The sequence below is a fragment of the Paroedura picta genome, chromosome 8 (genome assembly GCF_049243985.1).
Source record: "Paroedura picta isolate Pp20150507F chromosome 8, Ppicta_v3.0, whole genome shotgun sequence".
Lineage (NCBI taxonomy): Eukaryota > Metazoa > Chordata > Lepidosauria > Squamata > Gekkonidae > Paroedura > Paroedura picta.
Window position 1 is genome coordinate 52,744,578 of NC_135376.1, and position 23,253 is coordinate 52,767,830.

Here is a 23,253-nt window from a genome sequence, read left to right on the forward strand (position 1 = left end):
CGCATTTAAATTCTTTTTGCTGTATGTGTGCATCTAGGTCAGCACGTCTGTGCTGTATACATGTAGGTACCATTAGCCTCTTAGTTGTAGTTGTGTAGCTCTTGATTAGGAGAGGCATCCTAAATAGGTGAGGCTTCAGAAAGTTCATGTACAAGTTGTATGTGTAGAGGCCATTCTTGTGCAGGAGGATTTGTTGACTGGGGCAAAGAGATGATATTGTTTCTTTATAGCTGCTCTCACTCTAGAGCCTTATATCACCTGATCTTTGGAACTTTCTCCCAAAGGAAGTTTGAATTATCCCCACTTTATCACAGTTCCCAAGCCTTTTTGTTTGTGTAAAAAGGCTTGTGAGGGTAGCTGAATAATTGATCTGATTATTATTCAGTAGATTTTGTACAATGGAGATAGAGTTGGGGCTGGTTGGTTCTGTCTTTTTTTTAGATAATGTTTTACTATACATTTACAATGCATATTTGCATTTGTGCTGTGTGGTTCACACCTGAATAAAGTTTGACAGTGGGAATGGTGTGGTATAAATATTTTTAAAACTAAATTATTAAAGGAGCAGCTGTGGATCGTTCTTACTGTCTTCAGACTATGTATCTTTCCCGCAGATGTCTAAAATCCCCCACTCTCAATAATCGGCAGCTCTTGTATGAAAGCCACCTACAGAATTTTTTCCTTCTAACGTCATAGAATGTCAAATCTTTCAAGCTTGTGAAATTGTTTCGGTGTTATTTTTAATATATTTACATAAGTTATTGGGCTTGATAGGGTACAACTCTGTTCAAGATTGCACTGTTAATGTATTAATTGTGTGTGTAAAGTGATGTCAAGTCACAGCCAACATATTGCAACCCCAGCAAGGGTCCTTCAAGGCTAGTAGGAAGCAGAGGTTTGCCATTGCCTTCGTCTGTGACATCTTCCTTGGTGGCCTCCTTTCAAGTATCCACCCTGCTTAGCTTCCAGTATCATAAGAACATAAGAAGTGCCTTGATGGATCAGACAAATAGTCCATATCTGCATCCTTTCTTATACAGTGGCTAACCAATTCCTCTTGATGGCCAACAAGAGCACAAAGACTGAGGTCTTCCCCTCATATTGCCTGCTGATTTCTGAGATTCAGAGACTTAGTGCCTCTGAATGTGGAGGTTCCCCTCGGTCACCATGGTTAGTAGCACAGTTCCGCAGGGCCTGCAAAACAGAGCTCTTCTGCCAAGCCTTTGGTTGGGGCCAATGAACTAATAACATCTGTTGGATCCCCATACTCCTACACACACATTAGAAACATCATAAGGCATCATCAGTCCTGGAAATAGTTTAAATTTGGTTATTCAGTTAACAGTTGAATGTTTATAATGTTAACATTACTGAGTTCAATTCAGTGCCGTAAACTGCACTGAGCTGTAAGGGAAGGCAGTATAAAAATATAATAAATAAATACATAATAAATAAAACACCTGGAATAGACCCCATAAATGCCAGAAATCCACCTCCCCCAAGCCTCCCAGGGGTATCCTCTATAATAATGTTGGTCCATCAGCTAAAGAAAGGGTCCTTTCTAAGGGATCGCATCCCTCCTCCTCACACTGATGCCCTCCAACCTTGAGATGCTCATTCTCCACAGCAGCAGAAGTGTTGATAGCACAGGAATGATGCTGTTCTGGTAAGTCCTTGAGGGTCTTTTCACCAAACCTCTCTCGGCCTCAGCTTCTCCAGGTTGGCTCCCCTAGCCTCAAGGGTATAAACCTGCTTCACGAGAGCTCCAAGCTCCAATCAGTGACCCCCCCCCACAGTTTATATTCAGTAGTTAGATGATTTTATATGTGGCACTCCTTACAAAATAGTGGATAGCCACACTCCCCTGCTGGCTTCTGTCTTTATAACTAGTTAGCAGTTTAAAGGTATCTGAAGTGATGCAGGGTCCTCAGAGCCCTTTGACTCTCGCTTTAAGCTCATACCTCTGCCTGGGAGGAGGTTTATAGTTCAAAAGCTCAGAGCCCCTGCCTCCCAATAGTAACAGCAGAGGGTGTTACTGCTGATCTGAACAGATCTTGTTCAAACAGATCTTGTTCAGTTAGCAAAAGACCCAAACAGATCCCGACAAAGACATCACTCTCCATCATGCGACAAGCATCTACTCAACCTCAAACTCTTTTCTCTCACAAAGCAACATCAGTTTATGCTCCCCAGTAATTTAGCAGCCTAGGAAAGGCAAAAAACCCACAAAAACATTTTATTAATTGTTAAAATTAATAAAATGCAACAAGCTTAGTGCTTTTTTAAAACATTGATTTGTCATTGAACAGCAAGGCTCACATAATAGTCGTTGTGCCTGCTACATGCTCTTTGTAGGTCAAACTGGAAATTACTTCCTAGTAAGATATTCCTTATGATAGTCAAAATAAATGTTTCTACATCTAAATATGCATATAATAACAAATGAAAAAAATAACAGTATTTTTTACAGAGCTGGGCAATTCCCATCTGTCTGTCTTTTTAATGTTCTCCAGTTGTACAAGTGGAAACACAATTATTTGAATCCTTAAATAGTTGGCCAGGTTTATGTTAAAGAGTTGTCATTGTCCTTATTGATGAAATCAAACACTTATATTTATTCTTTCTTGTCAGAATTATTTGGATAATTTTTGACACTGTTTCATATTATACTTGTAATATGAAATAGCGCAACTGTGTAGCCTTACCTTGCATTGACGTACAGTATTTGAGAGTATATGTCATAGGTTGTTTAAGTATGCCTTCATAAAATGTTTCCTTTCCAATTTCAGTATGACTAAGTCATCAGTATGTTTCATAACAGAGACCCCAAAGCCAGTGGTCAAACTAGTAAACCAGGCCTCCATAGGCAGGCTAGTAGTCTCAACATGCTTCAGATATGCAGAAAAATATGATTCTGTAAATAAAGCAAAAGGAGGGGGTACTGACTGAATATGTTCCAGGAACACAGAACAATGGGGACAGCTGAATGTCAGTTAAGAAAGACGGGGAAATAAGCATGCTCAGTGTCCTCAGAATCCTAGTGGGGCAGATTTTGATTACTGAGAGATTTCTTAATTACCCCTTCTGGTGATTCTTTGTAAGTCTATCTTGTCAGATACTAATTTTGAGTTACTTCGTTCCATGCACTTTTCTTCATTGGAAATAATTTATTCATGTGTTCTCTTAATTTCTAGGTCTAGAGTGGCTAAATACTGAAGGTCCCCTTTCCTTGCATAAAGACTTAAGTGGGAAAGTAGTCATATTGGATTTCTTCACTTACTGCTGCATAAACTGCATTCACCTGTTGCCTGATCTCCATGAATTAGAACAGAAATATTCTTCTAAAGGTATCAATCAGTTTGTTGGCTAAGAATATTCATATTGTCACAGAGTAATTTTGTCATTAATTATTTTGTGAAGATATTGAATTTATAATATTAGAAATCATGAGTGCTAAAGAGACTCACCTGTCCTCTTTTGTTTCCATCTTCGGTCAGCAGATGACTTTTTGTCTGACATTTCCTCAATGATCCCTCCATTGTTCCCTGTATTTTAATTGTTTACATATTTATGTATGTGTAGCTTAGTTTTAATGATGTGTTCTCGTTTGATTTTAACGGTGTATAAGATACATTCAAGTGGGTAGCTGTGTTGGTCTGAAGCAGCACAACAAGACAAAATTAGAGTCCAGTGGCACCTTTAAGACCAACAAAGATTTATTCCTTAAAGGTGCCACTGGATTCTGATTTTGTTTTAGTGTATAAAATGTGATTTTATTATATATGTTTCTAAATCTGTTTGCCACCTTGGTGGTTCTGAAGGCGAAGGGTTGAGCATAAAATTAATTTGTTTTTGTTTTTTTTAAGCAGAGTATAAATTAAATGAATCTCAGTTTCATACATGGACTCATGGACTAGGCTGTTGCTGGCATCATCACTTTCTGTTGATTTTCACTTCTTGAACATTTTTTATCTCAACATTGGTTGGGGCGGGCACAGTAAGATCTGGACAGCTGTGTATCTTAATCTGCATATGGCTTAAATGGCAAGGACATATGCATAAGATAAAGGACATGCATGAGTCACTTTGTCCATTTACATAGCCTCATAGGTGTGTGAATGTTGAAACCATATCCTAATAGCTCTACTAAATAATGTATTGCTAAGATGCGCAGTAAAAAGCCAGTTTGGTGTAGTTGTTAGAAGTGCGGACTTCTAATCTGCTATGCCGGGTTCGATTTTGCACTCCTCCACATGCAGCCAGCTGGGTGACCTTGGGTTTGCCACAGTGCTGATAAAACTGTTCTGACCGAGCACTGATATCAGCCTCACTCACCTCACAGGATGTCTGTTGTGGGGAGAGGAAAGGGTAGGTGACTGTGAGCTGCTTTGAGCCTCCTTCAGGTAGAGAAAAGTGGCATATAAGAACCAACTCTTCTTCTTCTAAATAAAAGAACTGTTGCAGAAGCCTAGACTTTCTGATTAATCAGAAACGAAAAGCACAGAGGTCTGGTGTCAGAATAAATATTAATTTTATCATAAATTTAGCATCCCAGAATATTTTTGCTATTCTGCCATGTTTTTAATTTGTGTGTTACATATGCATAGACTTATATTTCATATACATATATTTTATTTATTTGTATAATTATTTAATATCAAAAATAGATTACTATGATAGGAAATGTTTTAATACAAGGAGCTCTTGAATGATATTAAGGTCAACTCATTTTCTTCCATTAACACTTGCACATCTGGAATTTCATAGGTCTGTTTGTGGAACAAAGGGCAGTTTCCACAGGAGTTAATACCACATAGCATGTTTGTCGGATATATTCTTGTTCTTATCATTGCAAGTGCTATTTATGCATACAGTGTGGCATCCAGAAGGTTATTTTAAGCCCTAACACACATTCATTTCATGTCATCAATCTTGAAATGGCCTGATGGATTGCTGTTTGAGAAAGTGCTTCTTAACAGAAATACTTTGGGTGAGGGCCAGTTTGCTGCTCTTGTCTAACTCATTATTGCAGATTTGAATCCAACTGCCTTTTTACATAGTAGAATCTGCCCTGGGAGAGTTCAACAGATTGAGATAGTGCTTATGCTGGTGTAACTTGGAGATGTGCCAGGCTGGTAGCTTAGAATTAGGCCGTATTAGGGTCGTGTTATGGGCAGAATGGGGTTTAGCTTGGGTCTTTAGTTTCTCCAGGTTCTGGCATGCACCTAACACTGGCAAAGTGTTAGGGCAAAGACAACCTTAGTTTATCTTTACAATATCCCATTGAGGTCAATGCAAGTGGAAATTTTAAATTTGGAAATAAAAAAGAATAGAGACTCCTTCCCACAGTCCTGGTGCAGCTCACCACATACTCCTGTTCTGCAGCTAGTTATACTCCAAGTCTACACCATTTGCAGTCCTCTAGAACAGTGGTCCCCAACCTTTTTATTACCGGGGACTGGCCAATGCTTGACAGTTTTACTGAGGCCGGGGGGGAGGGGTAGACTTTTTCCGAAGAACGTTGCCACCGCCTGAGCCCCTGCTCCACTTGCTTTCCTGCTGACTTCCCGCTGCCTGCTGGGGGGGGCGCTGCCACGCCGAGGGGGAGCTCCAGCCATGGCGGCTGCCGGAGAGCACCAAATGTGAGCCGGTGGCAGAGTGGTAGGGCAGCCCCCGAGGCAGCAACCAGGGAGGAGGACGAAGAGAAGCTGTGGCCTGGTACTGACTGATCCATGGACTGGGTTTGGTCCCTGCACCGGGGGTTGGGGACCACTGCTCTAGTGTGTTATGCCTCAATTTGGAACCCATAGTTCAAATAATAGGGCTGTGTCATGGGACTGTATAACCCTGGCATCATTGAGTACACACAAGAGATTTAGGTGATGGGGACCCCCAGAAATGCAACTTTGCACAAAAAGGAAGCACTGAGCAGAAATAGTCAAAGCCCTGTTCCATATAATGAACAGTTCTCTGATCAGAATCCTTACAGAAATTCTTAGGACACAAACACTCAAAGGCAGCCTCCAACGACACACAGGTCAACATACTACATCTGTTCATCTGTTTGTACTTTGTGCAATCTTAACTGATGGCTAAGATTCCATGTCTTCATCCATGACTACCCAGGTACAGAACAGGACAGCCTTCAAGGAGTTCAGTCCATAGTACGGCAACCCCAAGTCTGTACTATGCAAGAGCACCATGTGCAAACCTTTGGAGTTCAGTTGATCTTTGGAAAGCATTACTTATCACTGTTTTGTGTTTCTTTGGACCCTTGTCAGCAGCTTTCCAATGGGGAAAGGCCCCATTCAGATTGTAGTGTCAACCATCAGCCAAGCCTACAGGAAGACCAACAGTGATGCCCTGTGTGATTCCAACTGCCCTGTTGTCGTGGTTTCTGCATCTTATCTAGCCTAGCACCTACAACATTGCAAACAGACAGTTAGTTGACACCCACTAACAGACAGTTAGTTGTCACCCACATGGGCATGCAGTACAGGGGACAGCTGTACCTGTGGTCCTTGTGTCTGCCATTGCAGCTTGAAAAACATGGGAGCCTGGATGAAACAAAAAAGGTGACAACCACATTTTTCTGATGCTGCTAGTGTGCCTGATACAATTTGATAATTGTGTGGATTACTGTACAGCTGCAGACGTTGGGGCCTATGTATGTATGTGGGAAAAGAATGTCCACTGGAACATCTACCCAGAAGTCTTCTGTATGTCTTTGAAGCCTGACAATGAAGTGTAAAGAATGGATATTGTTACAGTTTCCCATCCCCTCTTGACATTTTTTAAAAAATGCATGGATGAAAGAATATTGGAAAGCTTCAGCATGGAAATGTTCTCCCATCTCTTCCTACTGTCCATAAGAACTAATGGCAAGCCACCTCTGCTTATCTCTTGCCATGAGGGGTTGCCGTAAGATGGTTGCCACTTGACAGCACTCATTTATTTGTTATTCAGCGTGGAAATGTTCTCCCATTTCTTTGTGCTGTCGTTAAGTATATCCATCAGGCTCACAGCAAAAAGGGGTGTCACTGAATTCAAGCACTAATAAAACCAGATGGTAATAAATAAAATGCAAAGCAATATGAAGTGTTTTGTTTTTATGCTAGTGTGTGGGAAGGGACCATATCTAGCACCTTATGCAATTCTTTGACTATAGGATTGTGTTTATTAACAGAACGGAATGCTAGAATCTTATTTATGACAGTGTTCTATCAACACTGAACAGCAGAAGGATAGAGAAACTTTCTGTGAGATCTTCTGTTAGAGGTGCTAAAAGGGTGTTTAACAAATCTTTAAAACATAGCTGTCATTAAAGTTGAGACTGAACTTGGCATTGTATGTGTATTTTTCAAGAGAATATTGACAGTTCAGTTAATAGGTCAGATTGAGTATTCGGTAAATTGATTAGCTCAGGTTTTATTAGCTCCACAACTTTTAAAACAGATTTTTCATTTAGTTAAGTAAATCTACTTTTAAAGCCCAGAGGGTATCATAGCATCTTATAATACTTGAAATCCTGTGACAATACATGCAAAATCCTAATTTGATGCATCAGATTATTAGCAAATATTAACAAAAACGTCTGCCCAGGCAAAAGGCAGGACCTCTAAGTAGCAGCTTCTTTTAAAGGCATCAGCAGTTAAGGGGTAAAGCTGAACGGGTAGAAAAGGTTAGCCTAGTCTCCCCAAGCAATTGTTAAACTTTATAACATTGCAAACACTGTGAAATCTTTAATAATGTGTGACCAACTGTTTGATACATTATGTCGTATTAATTATTACCAATGTTATTTATGTTTAAAGGTGACCTTGAAATACATTGTATATGTTTACAGTATCCACATAAATGATCATGAAATTCTTACCAAAAATTCATTCTAAATGGTTTTGAGTAAAAATTGTGTTTTAAACATTTACTTCATTCCAAAATTATTTAATGGGAAGTTCCCCCCCCCATCCTCCTGTGCTCCACCAAAATTCCAGGTTCTATGGATTGGGAAAATTGAAGGAACTTCCTTAGGAAAAGTTTCTGTTTTTATTTTCCCTGGACCTTCATATCTCCAATTGTAATTGCCTGTTCTAGTAAGTTCCTAAGATGCTATGATAACAAAGTGTGTTCATGCTGAAGGCTTAGTTCTGGAAGGACAGACATTGATGCAAACAGAAGATTAGTTGTGCTGGCAAAGAAAAAGCCTAGGAAAACTCCATTCCCCCCTACAATAAATTTGTTATTAATGCCTGACTGTAAAGTTAAAGTTATCCCCTGTGCAAGCACCAGGTCATGTCTGACCCTTGGGGTGACGCCCTCCAGCATTTTCATGGCAGACTCAATAGGGGGTGGTTTGCCAGTGCCTTCCCCAGTCATTACCGTTTACCCCCCAGCAAGCTGGGTACTCATTTTACCAACCTCGGAAGGATGGAAGGCTGAGTCAACCTTGAGCCAGCTGCTGGGATTGAACTCCCAGTCTCATGGTCAGAGCTTCAGATAGCATGTTGCTGCCTTACCACTCTGCACCACAGGAATATGTAAAAAGTAAGCTAACACATATAAAAGTACCTTGCACTCATTACTAAATGAGCACAACCAACTTCCCACGTTAGAAGCCAGAGGATATCTTCCTGAGGGTTCAAGTCATGGTTTTTCTCGGGAAGATGGAAAGTAAATTTCCATGTAGTCTGATTCATACAGCCATATATTCACCAAAGTAAATGTAGTTAACAGCCACAAGTCTGCCATCTTATCTTTTCTGGCATTTATTTACATTGGTATCTCTGTCCACTCCAATTTGTGCACACAAAAGCAGGTCTTAGTTAACTTTGTTTTGCTAGAGTCATGAATATAGAGATTTCAAGGTAATACTAGCAAAAAATTATTTTTTTATGTCTGATGCAGGTTATTTGCAAAACAAATGTAAGAAATTTTAAATGTTTTATGTACATTTTATTTAAAGTACCTATTCCATCTTTCTACAGTTGCTCAATAACTTTTAACATAAGTAAAAATGTGTATACAAAGAAGTAAAACAAAATGAAAGTAAAACAACAAGATATCCACCTTCTTTAATAATATTATATAATATTATATTATATAATGTCTTCATACTGTACTACCATACGGTCAGTTCTCTAGCTTAGAAAAACAGGAGCAGAGAGACATCCTGAAACAGAGTTTGGTGACTTGGCAGTTTCACCAAAAACTGGAAGATGGTTTCAAGGATACAGTTACCTTTTTAAAAAAATATCCAATAAGAATTTTCTAATACAGCATACTTGAAAGAGAAAAAAATAATGGCTCAGCTTTGAAGTGAGAAACCTATCAATCTTGTTATTGATTTCAAAATATTTTTCCTAAAATGTCCCAGAAGGTAAGTCAGTCATCATTTATGGAAGCTGAGTATATTAAGCCACTGTTTACATTTTAACACATTTAAAAGGAAAAATTAAAGCCGTGTCTAAGAAGCAGAAGTCCAAATGAGTGTGCAGTGGCAGCATAGTTCCTGTTTCCTAAAGATTGGGGGAGCTCCAATGAATGTTGCACATATCGCTGGTTAATCGAAAGCAATTTTTATTCATATCATTACAGCGTACTGTATTAATTTGGTTTATTTCTGTGCTGTAAGGCTTCAGTGATATATAAATATTCATGTGCATATTTAAAAAGTAATTAAACCTAGTGATGTGAACTGAAGTTTAAAATGGGGAGCTTTGCTTCCTGGAAAAGTTACAGGTTGGAATTTTCTGTCCTTTGTGATGATGACATACAGTCAGACTAGAGAAAACTTGGTAGAGCCATTTTAGTATATCCTATCAGCAATCATTAGGACAGCTGCTCCCTACTAATGTTGGTTATTGGCCCTAATCCTAATAGGAAAGACTACTAAGCTGCTCTCTCTATTATGTCTATTGCAGTGTAGATGGACAAGCCATGGCGTAACTCTGTCCCAGAGGTTATTGGTCTTGCATCTTTCTTCATATGGTTAGAAAGATGTGTACCCTAGTGGTGGGAAAAAATAAAAATGAGGTACCCATCCAAGTTGTAGCTTGGGCATATAGCCAATTTGGATGACTTCCCCCACTGAAGGAGAACAAAACATTGGAACTTACCTGAAGATTTCTTCTCCAGTGAGGCACAATCATCTACAAACCTTCAGAGAAGTTCCAGTGTTTTGTTCCCTGCCTTCCTTAGATGCATTTCTATCACAATAAATTTCTTGAAATGCAAGATTCTCCCCACCTCATTGTGCTCACAGAAATTTTGCAAGGGGCCAGAACCAATCCAGATTGCTTATCAGAGCAACACCATTCCTTATCCATTGTTGTTCCTCTTAATATTTGTGAAACAGCCTGGGGGGTGGAACGGTGCAGGGTGTCCAAGTTGGAAAAGGGCCAATTGGCCCTGCCTCTACATTTCACGCCTTCCATCCTGGACGCTAGCCATTTTGCTCTCTGAGAGAGATATACAGAGACACAGAGAACCCTGCCAAACCGCAAACTCCACCTGATTACCTGCTATGCGTGGGAGGGAGAGAGAGACAGATAGAAACAAACTGCAAAAGAGCCCCAATCTGTAAAAAAGCCCCAAACTGCAAACCAGCCTTGATTCCCTGCTACAAATGAGCCCCCATTACCTCCTGTGGCTCCTGCTGTGAGAAAAATCTGCGCCTGCCAGTGTCCCCTGAGTCCTAGCACCCATTGCATTCCTGGTTGCAATGGGCTTTCTTGCTATTGAATAAATAAAAACAATTCTTCCAGTGGATTAGTAAGCCTATTTTATATCCATTGTTCTACTGAGCCTTTGATCTGTCCCAAGCCTTTCCAAACTAACAGCATGCTCAGAATTCCCTGTGGCAGTGCAGAGAGTTTGTAGTGTTGCACCTTATACACCTTGGGGATGTGGTATCTGTGAAGTGGTCTCTCGGTTCATTTCTTATTAACCTTGCCTCTACTGAATAGAATGGTTTATTCTGAGGCTCTTGCCTCAAAGACTTTGGCTTAGCCATTGTCTATACTTTATTAAGTCTCTAAATTGCTGCAACTTGTTTTAAATTTTTTTTACTGTGTTTTCAGATGGTCTTCTTGTTGTTGGTGTGCACTCGGCAAAATTTCCAAACGAAAAAGTTCTGGACAACATCAAAAGTGCTGTTCTCAGATACAACATCACTCATCCTGTGGTAAATGATGCAGATGCAAGCCTTTGGCACGAGCTAGATGTGTCCTGCTGGCCAACCCTGGTCATCATTGGCCCCCGTGGGAATATGCTGTTTACTCTGGTTGGTGAAGGACACAAGGAAAAATTATTTCTGTTTACATCTATAGCCCTAAAGTATTATAGGGAGCAAGGACAGATCAAAACTGATTTAATTAGGACACAGCTTTATAGAGATTCTTTGCCACCTTCTCCTTTGCTGTTTCCTGGAAAAGTTACAGTGGACTCTTCTGGGGACAGGTTGGTAATAGCAGACACCGGACACCACAGAATTTTGGTTGTCAGGAAAAGTGGTCAGATTCTGCACATTATTGGAGGTAAGGGTAAATTGAATAAACTGTCGCAATACACTGAATTCTCTGTTACTTCCCTAACAGTTGGCAGTATTGAAAACAAACTTGCTTGGGAAATTTGTTTCTGTTATCTTTTAGCCTATACTGTGTTGGACTAGTCAGCAAATGGGGGCTTCATTCTTGAATACAGATGCACATTTCATAACCTAAAAACTATGGACGGGCTGAGCAAAGTACCTTAATCTACAAACCCAATAGTAGGGTTTAGGTGAAGGTATTTCATGAAGTCATGTATGTGTCAGCATAGCTTTACTGCAAAGAATAGATACATTGATCTATTCTTATTGTGTACAACTAATAATATCAGCCGGAAGCTGCGCTTTCTTCCGCGTTTCACTGACGCGGCTTTTTCGGCGGCATGCACCGAAGCTGCAGCCGGTTGCAGCCGGCTCCGTGCGTTATCCGTGATTTTAGTCGCCGCCATTCCACCCCGAATGTGCGCTAAAACCCCCGTGCATAATGGGTCTAAATGAGAAAAAAGTGATATTTCAATAACAATGTCTATTGAAGCAAATCATCTCCCAGTTCATAGGCCCTTTGCATACATACATTGCCAAAAGTTCTTACAATAGTCATAAATCGAAATAAATGGGTGTGAAGCTAGAGGAAGTGTATCCGTTTTAATTTAGCACTCTAGAAAGGTATGTCTAGTGTGTCATTTTGCTATCTTTTGTTATCCAGAATATGTTGGCCACCAAGATGTCTTTGGAATTCTGATGACTCAGATCAAATTTATGAACTAAGTAAAAAACATTTTTCAAGAAGTTCAGAGTGTTTTACTGTCATGTTTAGTGCAGCACCATTAAACATTTTAGTTGTGGAAGTATTACCCACATTTCCCCCCATGGCAGTTTGGCCTAGTGACTAAAGATCCAAACAGAGTGGTTGACCAACTTGTTAGGAAAATGTACATGCCTCCTTTCCTCAGACCTACTCAATCTGACTCACAAATAAAATAGCACAATTGTGTAGATGCAAAACTTATTTTTGTAAGTATAAAAATAAGCAGGACAAAACAACCCATGAAACAACATGCAGCAGTGGTTCATAAAACACTCCATGGACTGTAGAGAGCTAGCTTGGTGTAGTGGTTAGGAGTGCCGACTTCTAATCTGGTGAGCCAGGTTTGATGCCCTGCTCCTCCTCCACGTGCAGCCTCAGCACTGAGAAAGCTGTTCTGACCAAGCAGTGATATCAGGGCTCTCTCAGCCTCACCCACCTCACAGGGTCTCTGTTGTGGGGAGAGGAAAGAGAAGGCGACTGTAAGCTGCTTTGAGACTCCTTCAGGTACAGAAAAGCGGCATATAAGAACCAATTCTTCTTCTAGAAGCAGAAGTTAGAACTGATTGAAAGATGGAATTCCTCAGTTAAAAGCCTAGGTTAAAAGGAATAAAGAAGAATAAGGCAGGTACCTGGTCTCTATCCACATCTCCTCTGCAGACAAAGGAATCATAGGCAGGACATGAGAAGAGGCTTTCCCATAATACTTTCCGTTTGTACTTGTGCAGATGCTTCTATTCTGGTTTTTGTTGCAAACAAAAATACAAGTTAATGAAGAAGGCATGTTAGATACAGATAGTTATGCCATTGTAAGGGACTGAGTAACAGCAGTCCAGTAGAGTAAAACAAAAAAATCGTCATACTGTATAATTCTGTGTTCTGTATCATTTTCCCTATGTTTCAGCTTAAGGCAGAATAAAGTCAACAGACTTGCAGCAGTTTTGTTGTGAATAATACTAAAAAGTAAATAAGATCATTTGGCGCAACAAAATAAATACTTTTGAATATTCTTTTAAATGAAACATTTATCAGTTGACTCTGAAGAGATAAAATAGCAAGTAAACTGGATCCAAATATTTCAAATAGGGTTTTGGAAAATTGCAGACTTCACAAATATGGCTCTCTGCAAAAGTCCTTAGAAAAGGATAAAGGACTGCCACGCATATCTGGGGCAGCCATATGTCTGTTGTTAATCTTTTAATCTAAACTCTTGGCAATTTTGTTTTCTATTCTTTTAAGGACCAAGCAGTGGAAGAAAAGATGGAATATTTTCAGAAGCATCATTCAGCTCACCACAGGGGATAGCTATAAAGAATGATATTATTTATGTAGCGGATACAGAAAACCATCTGATTAGGAAGGTAATTTTTTTCTTGTTAAAAATGTTAAAGGATAACAACCACATTCTGTTCCCAGTGATAGAGACAGAAACTAGAGTCAAAGCAACAGTTCAGAAATTACTAAATATATCTGAAACTAGATTATTGCCCAGTATTTATAAATATTTTTTGAAAATATTTGGGATGTTAATGTTTTCCTCTTTGCATATGCTTTTTATGGCAAGTGATTTGATACAACAATTTAATACTCTCTGAAAGGGAAAGGAATGCAATAACAATGTAGTGTCTGATTCTTGTACTGTTTTTGAATCTGATTATGTTTTGGCTTTCTAATGCCATTTGTTTTGTCTCCCTTCTCCAAGAGAAACATTTACATCCCATTTTATTCATTTCCAGGATTATAAAATGAGTAAATCTTTGCAATATCAACATAGAATTTATTTTATTGAAATTTTTCTTTGTGTGTTAAATATCCAATATCAATATTTATCATTTTAACTGTAAAATTACATGACTGAAATTGAATTGATCAGGTAGTTTACTAAAATGATGTATCCTGCTCATGTGAAGGCATATATGCACCACACCTAAATAGTTTCTCTATAGTTTTGCTCACGTGGTCTTGAATGCTTCCTGATTCAAGAAAAAGTTTAAGAAACTCTTATATATTTAATAATGACTGGTAATGACTGGGGTAAACGGGGAAGGGAATGGCAAATCATCCCATATTGATTCATTGACACTCTCAGCCTAGCCTAACTCACAGGGTTGCTGTGAATGTTAAATGGAGGAAGGGGGATAGATAGATGCTTCCCCGAACTCCTTGGAAGAAAGGTGTGATAAAAATATAGTAAATATGATTACTCTTTTTTTCTTTTCTTAAAGAATAAATTGCTTTTTTTTTTTACTTGGCTCAGTTATTATTCCCTAAATCTAAAGACCAAAAGAGTTTGAACTGAAGTCATTAAAGAATTGATGATGGGCTTCCTGTTTCACAAGCAACTCCCCCCCCCCCCCATTTTTTTTCTCTCACGTGAAATCCAACAGTTAGGTGAATGCAACAAAGCAGCTGCAATTTCTCTTCAGTGAAAAGGAAGAATTTTGCCAGGGGTAGCCTGTCATGAGCTTGATAACAAAAAGGTGCCATTTCTGTCTCTTTTGTATGTACAATTGAAGAAAAGGTTTAACAAAACCCTTACAATTTAGTTTGTCTTTTTATCCTAGATTGACCTCCAGTTAAAGATGGTGAGCACTGTAGCAGGGATAGGAGTACAAGGCATGGATAAGGAAGGGGGAGCCCAAGGAGAGGAGCAGCCCATTAGTTCACCATGGGATGTGGTCTTTGGAACGTCAGGTATTAATTGAAGCCTTAAACTTCTTGCTCAGTTTGTATTGCTATCTCTTATTGTCTGCGTACTCTCATAGACTATTTAAATTATATCCATTTAGAAACCACTGGTGCTTCCTGCTGCCAATCACTTCAGACCACATCGATTTGGAAGGTAAATCCAGGGTCATCTAGTCCAACCCCCTGCAGAATTCACAACTACCTGTCCACCTACAGTGACCCCAGGTCCATGCCCAGATAATTCAGTGTCAGCTATAGCTGGCAAATTCCCAGATTCCACATACAGCATCATTATCCAGTCTGTAAAACAGGCTTAAATCCTTGTCACTTCTTTGTTCCATCATGCCACTTCTCCCATTGTGCCTTTACTTTCCACTTCCTCAGCAAAAACTGATTCAAAACTTGATCATCCTTTTTCCTTAACTACTGAAAATCCACCTAGTCTTTACCTTTATTCTGTGTTCTATTTCCAGTATCATTAATCTTAATCATTGTAAGATGGACCGGTTTCACCAAGCTTATGGTTGAGGCTGAAACAACATTTGGAACAGCTGGCCTTCCTGCTGGAAGGCCACCAGATTAGACTCCAGTTAAAAGGTTATTGCGACCGTTTCCTTGCTTTCTTCCACAGGATAGAGAGAATTGGGCAATTCAGTATTTGAATGACTGGTTTTAATATTTTTAAATCTACTGATTTAAATTACTAAATTTGTATTTTATTTTTTTTAAATCTACTGATTTAAATTCCTAAATTTGTATTTAATTTATGTAGTTTATGTTGTTGTGAGTTCCATTGAGGCCCCAGAGAGAGGGTGGCAAATAAATGTAATAGTAACTAACTAGATAAATAAACAGTCTTGACCATATGCCACAGCAAAGGTTGGATGAGACTGAAGGTAGTGGCAGTGGTGGGGAAGAGGCTAAGAGCCTCTGGGGTTGCTGATGGTAGGCCCTTCAGGAGTTGGGACAGGGAGGCTGGGGCAGGCCACAGGGGACAGGATGCTGGGCTGAAGCATCTGAGAGAAGAGGATTGTCTGTAGGAACCCAGTTTAGTATTTTCACTACCCACTGAGAGCTGGACAATTTATTGTTGGATAGAGTAATGGTGATAATGCTAAAATCAAACAGTAAAAATGGTTGCTGCACAAAGCAAGGAGTATGTCTCTTAAGAGGAAGTAGTAATATTTGTATAATTTGGCGTATGTATTTTACTAGTCTTCGATTTCACCAGAGTAGAAAGAGAATTGCTATCATGTTTCTGAAGTGAGGCATGCTATCAACTAATACCAATAAATGCCTTTTGTAAAATTGTCTGTTTGAAGTACCATATTTTACTGCTTAAATGACCACATGCTTTTCAAGTTTCTTTACCATCCTTTTCTATTTTTATTCAGTGGTGTTGAAAACAAGTAGTGCTAAATGCACATTTGATTGAAGTGTGAAATGTTCTTGATAACGGCATCCTTTCTGAAAGGAACAGAGCCATGACCCAGCCTCTATTATATGAATATGTGTCTTGTTTTCCAAAAGTGAGTTCTTTGGGCTACAATTAGCATCCAGTTATGAAAATGATCCTCCCTTTAGCCTTATTCTATTATGGGATACCTCTTTCCTTTGCACCCTTCCATACATCTATCTTGATGAGAGCCAGCTTGGTGTAGTGGTTAGGAGTGTAGACTTCTAATCTGGCAAGCCGGGTTTGATTCTGTGCTCCCCCACATGCAACCAGCTGAGTGACCTTGGGCTAGCCACAGCACTGATAAAGCTGTTCTGACTGAGCAGTAATATTAGAGCTCTCTCGGCCGCACCCACCCACCTCTCTCAGCCTCACCCACAGGGTGTCTGTTGTGGGGAGAGGAAAGTGAAGGCGAATGTAACCAATTCTTCTTCTACTTCTTCTTTCTTCTTCTTCTTTCTTCTTCTTGTTGTTATTACCACCATTAATTGAGGTCCTTTTCAACAGTTACCCTCCCAGACGTGACCCTGTAACACCCATTCTTCCTTTTTCATGTAGTCTTCCCTTTCTTGCTTCATGTTTGAGTTTTCCCCCCTGACTGGTATTGAAATGTTTTGAGTAGAGCCTTCCAAGTGCTGACCGTATCATGGATATTAATTCTGAATTTGACTGCATTGATTTGACAGAAGAAAATTGTTGGGATGCATTGTTTTTTATCTTGTCGATAGCCAGCAGCCTTCAGGCTTTGCCTTCTCCTCACCATTTTGCTGATAGTGATGATTGTGGGGAGTGTTCATTAACTTATGTACTGTCTGTACCATGCTAATTAGTTGGGTAGCTTATTGTGATTCATTCCTGAATGAGAATAGAAAAATTAGATGCCAGCAAGTTGCTGTCCCAAGCAGGGAGAGCAGTGAGTATTCTTCTTCCACCCCCCACCTCCCCGGATTTGGAAAGACGTTGCAGTGCATGCATTTTCTTCCTGAAGAGAATACTTACTAAAACTGGATGACCTCGTTCTTAAACTTTGTGTGTAGTTTTTAAAGATACAAAGTTCAGTTTAGTTTAATTTTCATGTGCCCGATTTACCAGAGCTGATGATAATCTTCTGTTTCTGTAACGCTCACTAATTCTTAAAATGGGTTTTTCTCTGACAGCCTTATACACTATAGATGTCACTTGTTTTATTTACCACATGACATTCTGCCATCTCTTTCTCTGCTGGAGATACTTCTTAAAAGCCTACTTTTTCTTGTGACCCCTTGTCTTCGCCTTCTGTTCTCCACATGCAACTGAAGTGAGAACATGCCCCACCCCTATTTTACCATTGCCTCCACCTTCCTTTCCATGATAAATTTTAGATTATCAACTTCTCAGAGCAGGGGGCTGTTGTCTTTTTGATGTTGCTAGTCTTTGTACATTGAATAATTTCCTTTTCACAACCATGTTACCTTTAAGCTTGTGATTGATGTTAACTAGAAGTATTAATTTCAGAAAGCCATGCATACAGAAAAGCATAGACCTTTGCATATAAATAGCAGTTATTGAAATGTTAAGGATCTGAGCCTAATTTAAAGCACAATCCTAAGTAGGTCTACTCAGAATCCTATTCAGGTCAGTTCAGTGAGGCTTATTCCATGGCAAGTGTTCTTAGGGTTGGACTATAAATTACAGAAAAATGCAAAATAGTGTTACAGTTTAATCTCTGGAACTAACCACATAGGTTTATTGCACTCTAATAATTTCACTGTACTATTATAGAAAAAATAGGGAAGTATATTACTTTTTCTAAAATGAACCTGTATCATACTCTTAAATCAGTAAACTACATTGTTTTAAGTAGTAGATTTGATGGTGCCGTATGTACAACAGATGAAAACTTTAGATATATATTAAGTGTCCAAATTGATTGTCATAATTAAAACCAGGTGTTAATAATTCCAAATTGGTAATAGGTTAACAACATATTCACCATGGATAACTTTAAACCATGCCAAATTGCCATATTCTTTGAGACTATCTGGTAATGCTTTGCAAGACCTCTGAAAACCTGAAATAAAACATGTAATAAAATTTGCCTATAAATTTAATTTATATACATGCTTGGATAATTTAATCCTTCAATCTATCTATTGTCTCTAAATTCTAAGGAAGTAAAGGCCAAAAGGGGGTGCTCCATCTGATTCCCCCTGATAATATAAAGCTATAGCCTGATATTGTCAGATCTTGAATTCTAAAAAGGGTTAGCCTTGGTTAGTATTTGGATGGGAGACCACCAGGGAAGTCCAGGCTTGCTATGCTGAGGCAGGGATTGGCCTACCACCTCTTGCCTTGAAAACCAGATGGGATTGCAAAAACTCAGCTGCAACGTCATGGTCATTTTCACTACCACTGACAATATTCCATGAAGCAACAGGTGAGCGTACACTTCAATGTGTATAAGATGTATCTGAGTAATAAAATATCAACCCAAATAAAATATTAAGCCAAACCTTCTGCATCAATGAAGATAACCGCAGCTGGAGATTTTGTCTTGCACATTTGATGACATCTGTATCCCTGGTACACTTTTCAGTCTTTACAATAAAAACCTTGAAAAAATATTTTGGTAAATGTATGAAGTAAATCTCACACACAGGTAACCCCCCCCCCCAAAAAAAAAGTTTTTTTGTGACCATTTCTTTGTTGCAACTCATGTTATAAAAAATGGTCTAAGGAATGAGTTCTTCATTGCAGTATTGTAAAATATACATGTGGTGCCTGAAGGTATTTTTTTTAAGAATGAATATTGTGTAAATAATAATTTCACTTTGTGTAGGAAAACATAGTTGTTTTTAGATATTGTGTCTTCATATCTCTTTGTCTTAACTCTCAACCAGTAAGTAATTTTATAACTTCAGAGAGATAGAGGGCAAAAAATTGTGATAAGATCCTGATCCTTTAAGCCAACAACATTGTAATTGTAGCTCCTTTCCACTATAATGGTAAAACTGTCATATACTTCCCTGTGCCTACAAGCATTACGTATATTAATATGCAAGCATCTTTAAATAGGACAGGGTCCTATTAAATAAAAGAGTAAGGCCACCTTGGGAGGAGTTAGGGCGGGCCCTGTCCAGGATAAAAACTCAGAGGGCCCAATCAGGAGCCGCAAAGCGGCTCCTGATTGGGCCCTCCGAGTGTCCATCCAGAGCCAAGCAGCCAATGGGGAGGCGCGCAAAGTGCCTTCCTATTGGCCCCTCACCAGGACAGACCAAAATTCCATTCACCCAGCCCAGTCTGGCTGCCAGTCTGCTCCTGACCACCGCAGGGAGAGGAGGTCAGCAGAGCTGCCAAGGGGCATGAGAACAGAGGCTGCGCCAGCCCTTTTCGCTCCAAGGCTGTCCTAACTGCCATGTCCAACTGGAAATTGCCTCAGATCCCTGACAGAGCTGGTCGAAGGCTGGTGAGTGTGCTCCCTCCCCCTCCCCCTTCCCCCCTTCAGGCCTACTTCAAAGGAGCCTCTGACAGGCCCAGACTGAGGGGAGGGAGGCATTTTCCTTCAGAGAGCAACGCAGGGGAGCCTGAGGGCCTTCCTTTTGAGGCGGGGGGACTTTCCCCTTCTGCCAAACAGTTGCCTGACAGGGAGGCCACAGAAAAGCCCCTTCTCACTTAAAATATTGCTCTGCCCGGGGGTTAGCCACAGCCAAGCCATGTGTCTTTCTTCTTTGCAACTCTCTGCAGATTTGAGGCCACTGCACAGCGTTATTCTGCAGAGGAAGCTGGCTCTTTTGTTTCCTGTTTCATCTGCACAACAACCCTGTGCAGTAGGCCTCAAGTCTTTCAATTCAACAACAACCTGTGTGGGAAGCTTTAAATGTTTCTTCTCTACCACAACCCTGTCCAAAGAAGCTCTTTCTGCCTGCGGAGCTGATCTTTATACTCTGCAGGTGAGCCTTAATTCCAGGAGCTCTCCAGGCCACACCTGTAGGTTGGCTACCCCTGGGTTGGAAATATTCCTGGAGGTTTGGAGGTGGGACTTCAAAATCGTACAATGCCTCAGAGTCCAGCCTTCAAATGAGCCATTTTTGCCTGCAGTTGGTAGGGAGTGGTGCAGGAGTGTCCCTCCTGGCCTATGGGCTATGGCCAGCCCTTACCAGCAACTGTTTGTATTCTGGGGCGCAGACCAGACCAGACAGGCAGACCAGCATCAGTCCTGTGAGTCTGGGAAGTGCAGGAAGATCTAAATAAATATTTACAGCCTGAAACTAAATAGAGAACAAGTAAATATCTGGAGACACATCATCACTGAAATAGTAACTGGCAAATAACCTTGGCCTGGCAAATAAAAAAATAGTATTAAAAACCTTACTTAGGTCAAGACTGCTGTGCACAGACAGTCTTCCTCTTAGGGTTGCCAGCTTCCCTGTGAGGCTCGCTACCCCACCTCCCTCATGGGCAGTCTGCTATGGGGAGAGAAGGGGAAGACGATTGGAAAATGCTTTGAGACACCTCAGGCCTGCTGGGTCACTGCGGCCCATTCCCAGTTCTCTCAGATCTCTCACAACCCTACATACCTCACAGGTTGACTATTGTGGAGAGACAAATGGAAAAGGTGTTTGTAAACCGCTTTGAGACTCCTTTGGGTAGTAAGCAATAGGGTACAAAAATCCGTTCTTCTAAGGAGCAACCATGAAAGAAGCATGTGGGCACATAACATTTTATCAACAGTGAAAATATGGGAGACAGAAGGAACAGGGTGGACACCTGTGTACTGTGACTACCCTATGTGTATTAGGGCAGAGGGGCATTTCGGTGAATGTGGCCTCATTCACACAAGAAGGGAAATGACGCAGAACTGGGGGGAATTGGTTGCCATGTAATCTTCCCCTAAGAAGAGTCTCCAGTCTGATTTTCCCTTCACATATCTGAGGACATGGCTCTGGAAAGCTCATCTGTAACCACTATGCCACAATTCCCAAAGGTCAGACCTCTCCCACAATCAACGAACATTCCACACCACAGGTTCTTGACACCCATATCTCCACACCCATGGCCTCTTTTGCCACCATGCCACCACAACCTCCCACACAACACACATGACAACCCCATGCCCTTACAGACTGGACAACTCCTCCCCTTCCTCTTCCCACTGCCAAGCTCTAGCGCCCGTTGTATTCTTGGAGACAACGGGCTTTGCCCCTAGTTATGTATAAGTGGGCAGAAAAATATTTTTAAAAATATCCTCCAACCCTGAACTGTCCTCCAAGTTAACTAAAAATATGAAGAGGATCAGAATATACTTTACCTGGATCTAATTTAAAGCAAAGTTATATCAAAACATATTTTAAATTACTGATCTCATTTATTGAATTAAGATCACTTTATTCACAGAAAATTTGTTTTGAGAGAAACAACTGAAACCTTTTAAATTGTATAGGGGAATAATGAGAAGAATCTAATGATACAGAGGTAGTCTATTGGGTCTCCTAAGAAAGCTGGTTCCAAGATAATGGCTCTAGGCCTCACTAGTTTTTTCACTTAATGCAGGAAAGGAATTTAGCAAACCCTCTCTGGACCAATCAAAGTCAGGGACCTAATTTCAAACTGCAGCATGCTGTGGCAGCAAGGGGAGAGTGGAGTGGAATAGTTTGCTAATATTAGAGCACCTGGTCATGACTTGTAAGTTTAAAACAGCTAATCATTTTTTCCTTTTAGATTATCAGAAGTATTTGTTGTTTTCTTTCTATTCTGGTTTTTACCTGACTAAAACCTATTCAGATCATTTAGAAACTGAAAATTTCAATAGCCCTGTTCCATTGTCTAGGCACAATAGAGAGAGATTTAGCTCTTTCTCCACTATTCCTTAACTGTGAAAGAGTTCATCTGTATGCATATAGTTGGTATTGGGTTTTGGAGATCTAGCACCAAATCCCTGCCAGCTTTAAAAGTCACTGAATGGAAAAATTCTAGTCTTTCAATCTGCTTTACCTCCCTTGATAAGACTGTTCTTGAAATAAAATTATCCCTATCCTCTTGGCTGCCGTTAGTCTTATACAGTGTTGTTGTTGCCAGCTGCTGTCCATATCCCCAAACTGTTAAATTGGAAATAAACTAAATTGTAGCTCTTAGGTTAGTTCTCTGACTATTACAATAAGAATACAACAACAGTACAAACCAGCAGGTGGAGCTAGCTTGTATTATGGAAAGCTTCCTGTGTATGTGTAAGAAAAGCAATTCTTACGTTAGGCTTCAGTTCTAAGAATGGCAAGATTCCAGTCCAGTATCACCTTAAGAATCCAGGACATATAAGCTTTTCCAAGTCAAAGCTCCCTTTGCTAGACAAATCTGATGTAGGGAGCTTTGGTTCTTGAAAGCATGTAACCCCTCCCCCCCAAATCCTGTTGTTACTGGATTTGAATGTAGCTCTTCTACTGCTGTTGGTACACAGCCACTCTGAAAAAATCTTAATAATTCATTGAGAGCAAACTCTTGAATAAAATAAGGCTTACTTCTAAGCAGTCCTGCTTAGGATTGTTCCCATAGAAAAAAATGTGTGTAAAAGAAGGAAAGATGAAAAAGTCTTTTTTCCTGATGTGTCTAATTTTCATTACCAGGTGACAATTGCTTAGAGCAGCATTCTATTTGTTTCTCCTGCAGTTTGAGTGGCATATCCCACATGGGACTTCCTGCCCCCTTTTATTAGGCCAGAGTATACTTATTCCTTGGGAGGGTGCTTTTGTTGTTGTTCTAGTAGTTACTGTGGTAAAGTATGTACAT

At 40.0% G+C, this 23,253-nt stretch overlaps 1 protein-coding gene across 1 annotated transcript in view; it reads left to right on the top strand.

Annotated features, from left to right (window-relative positions):
* The window catches only part of NHLRC2 (NHL repeat containing 2), a 43,896-nt gene that overhangs the window by 654 nt on the left and 19,989 nt on the right, over nt 1-23,253 (top strand). Inside the window, exons 2-5 of the mRNA XM_077349819.1 lie at nt 3,195-3,347; nt 11,079-11,534; nt 13,590-13,711; nt 14,915-15,044. Of these exons, the coding sequence (XP_077205934.1) occupies nt 3,195-3,347; nt 11,079-11,534; nt 13,590-13,711; nt 14,915-15,044 (861 nt within the window). The remainder of the gene's footprint in view (nt 1-3,194; nt 3,348-11,078; nt 11,535-13,589; nt 13,712-14,914; nt 15,045-23,253) is intronic.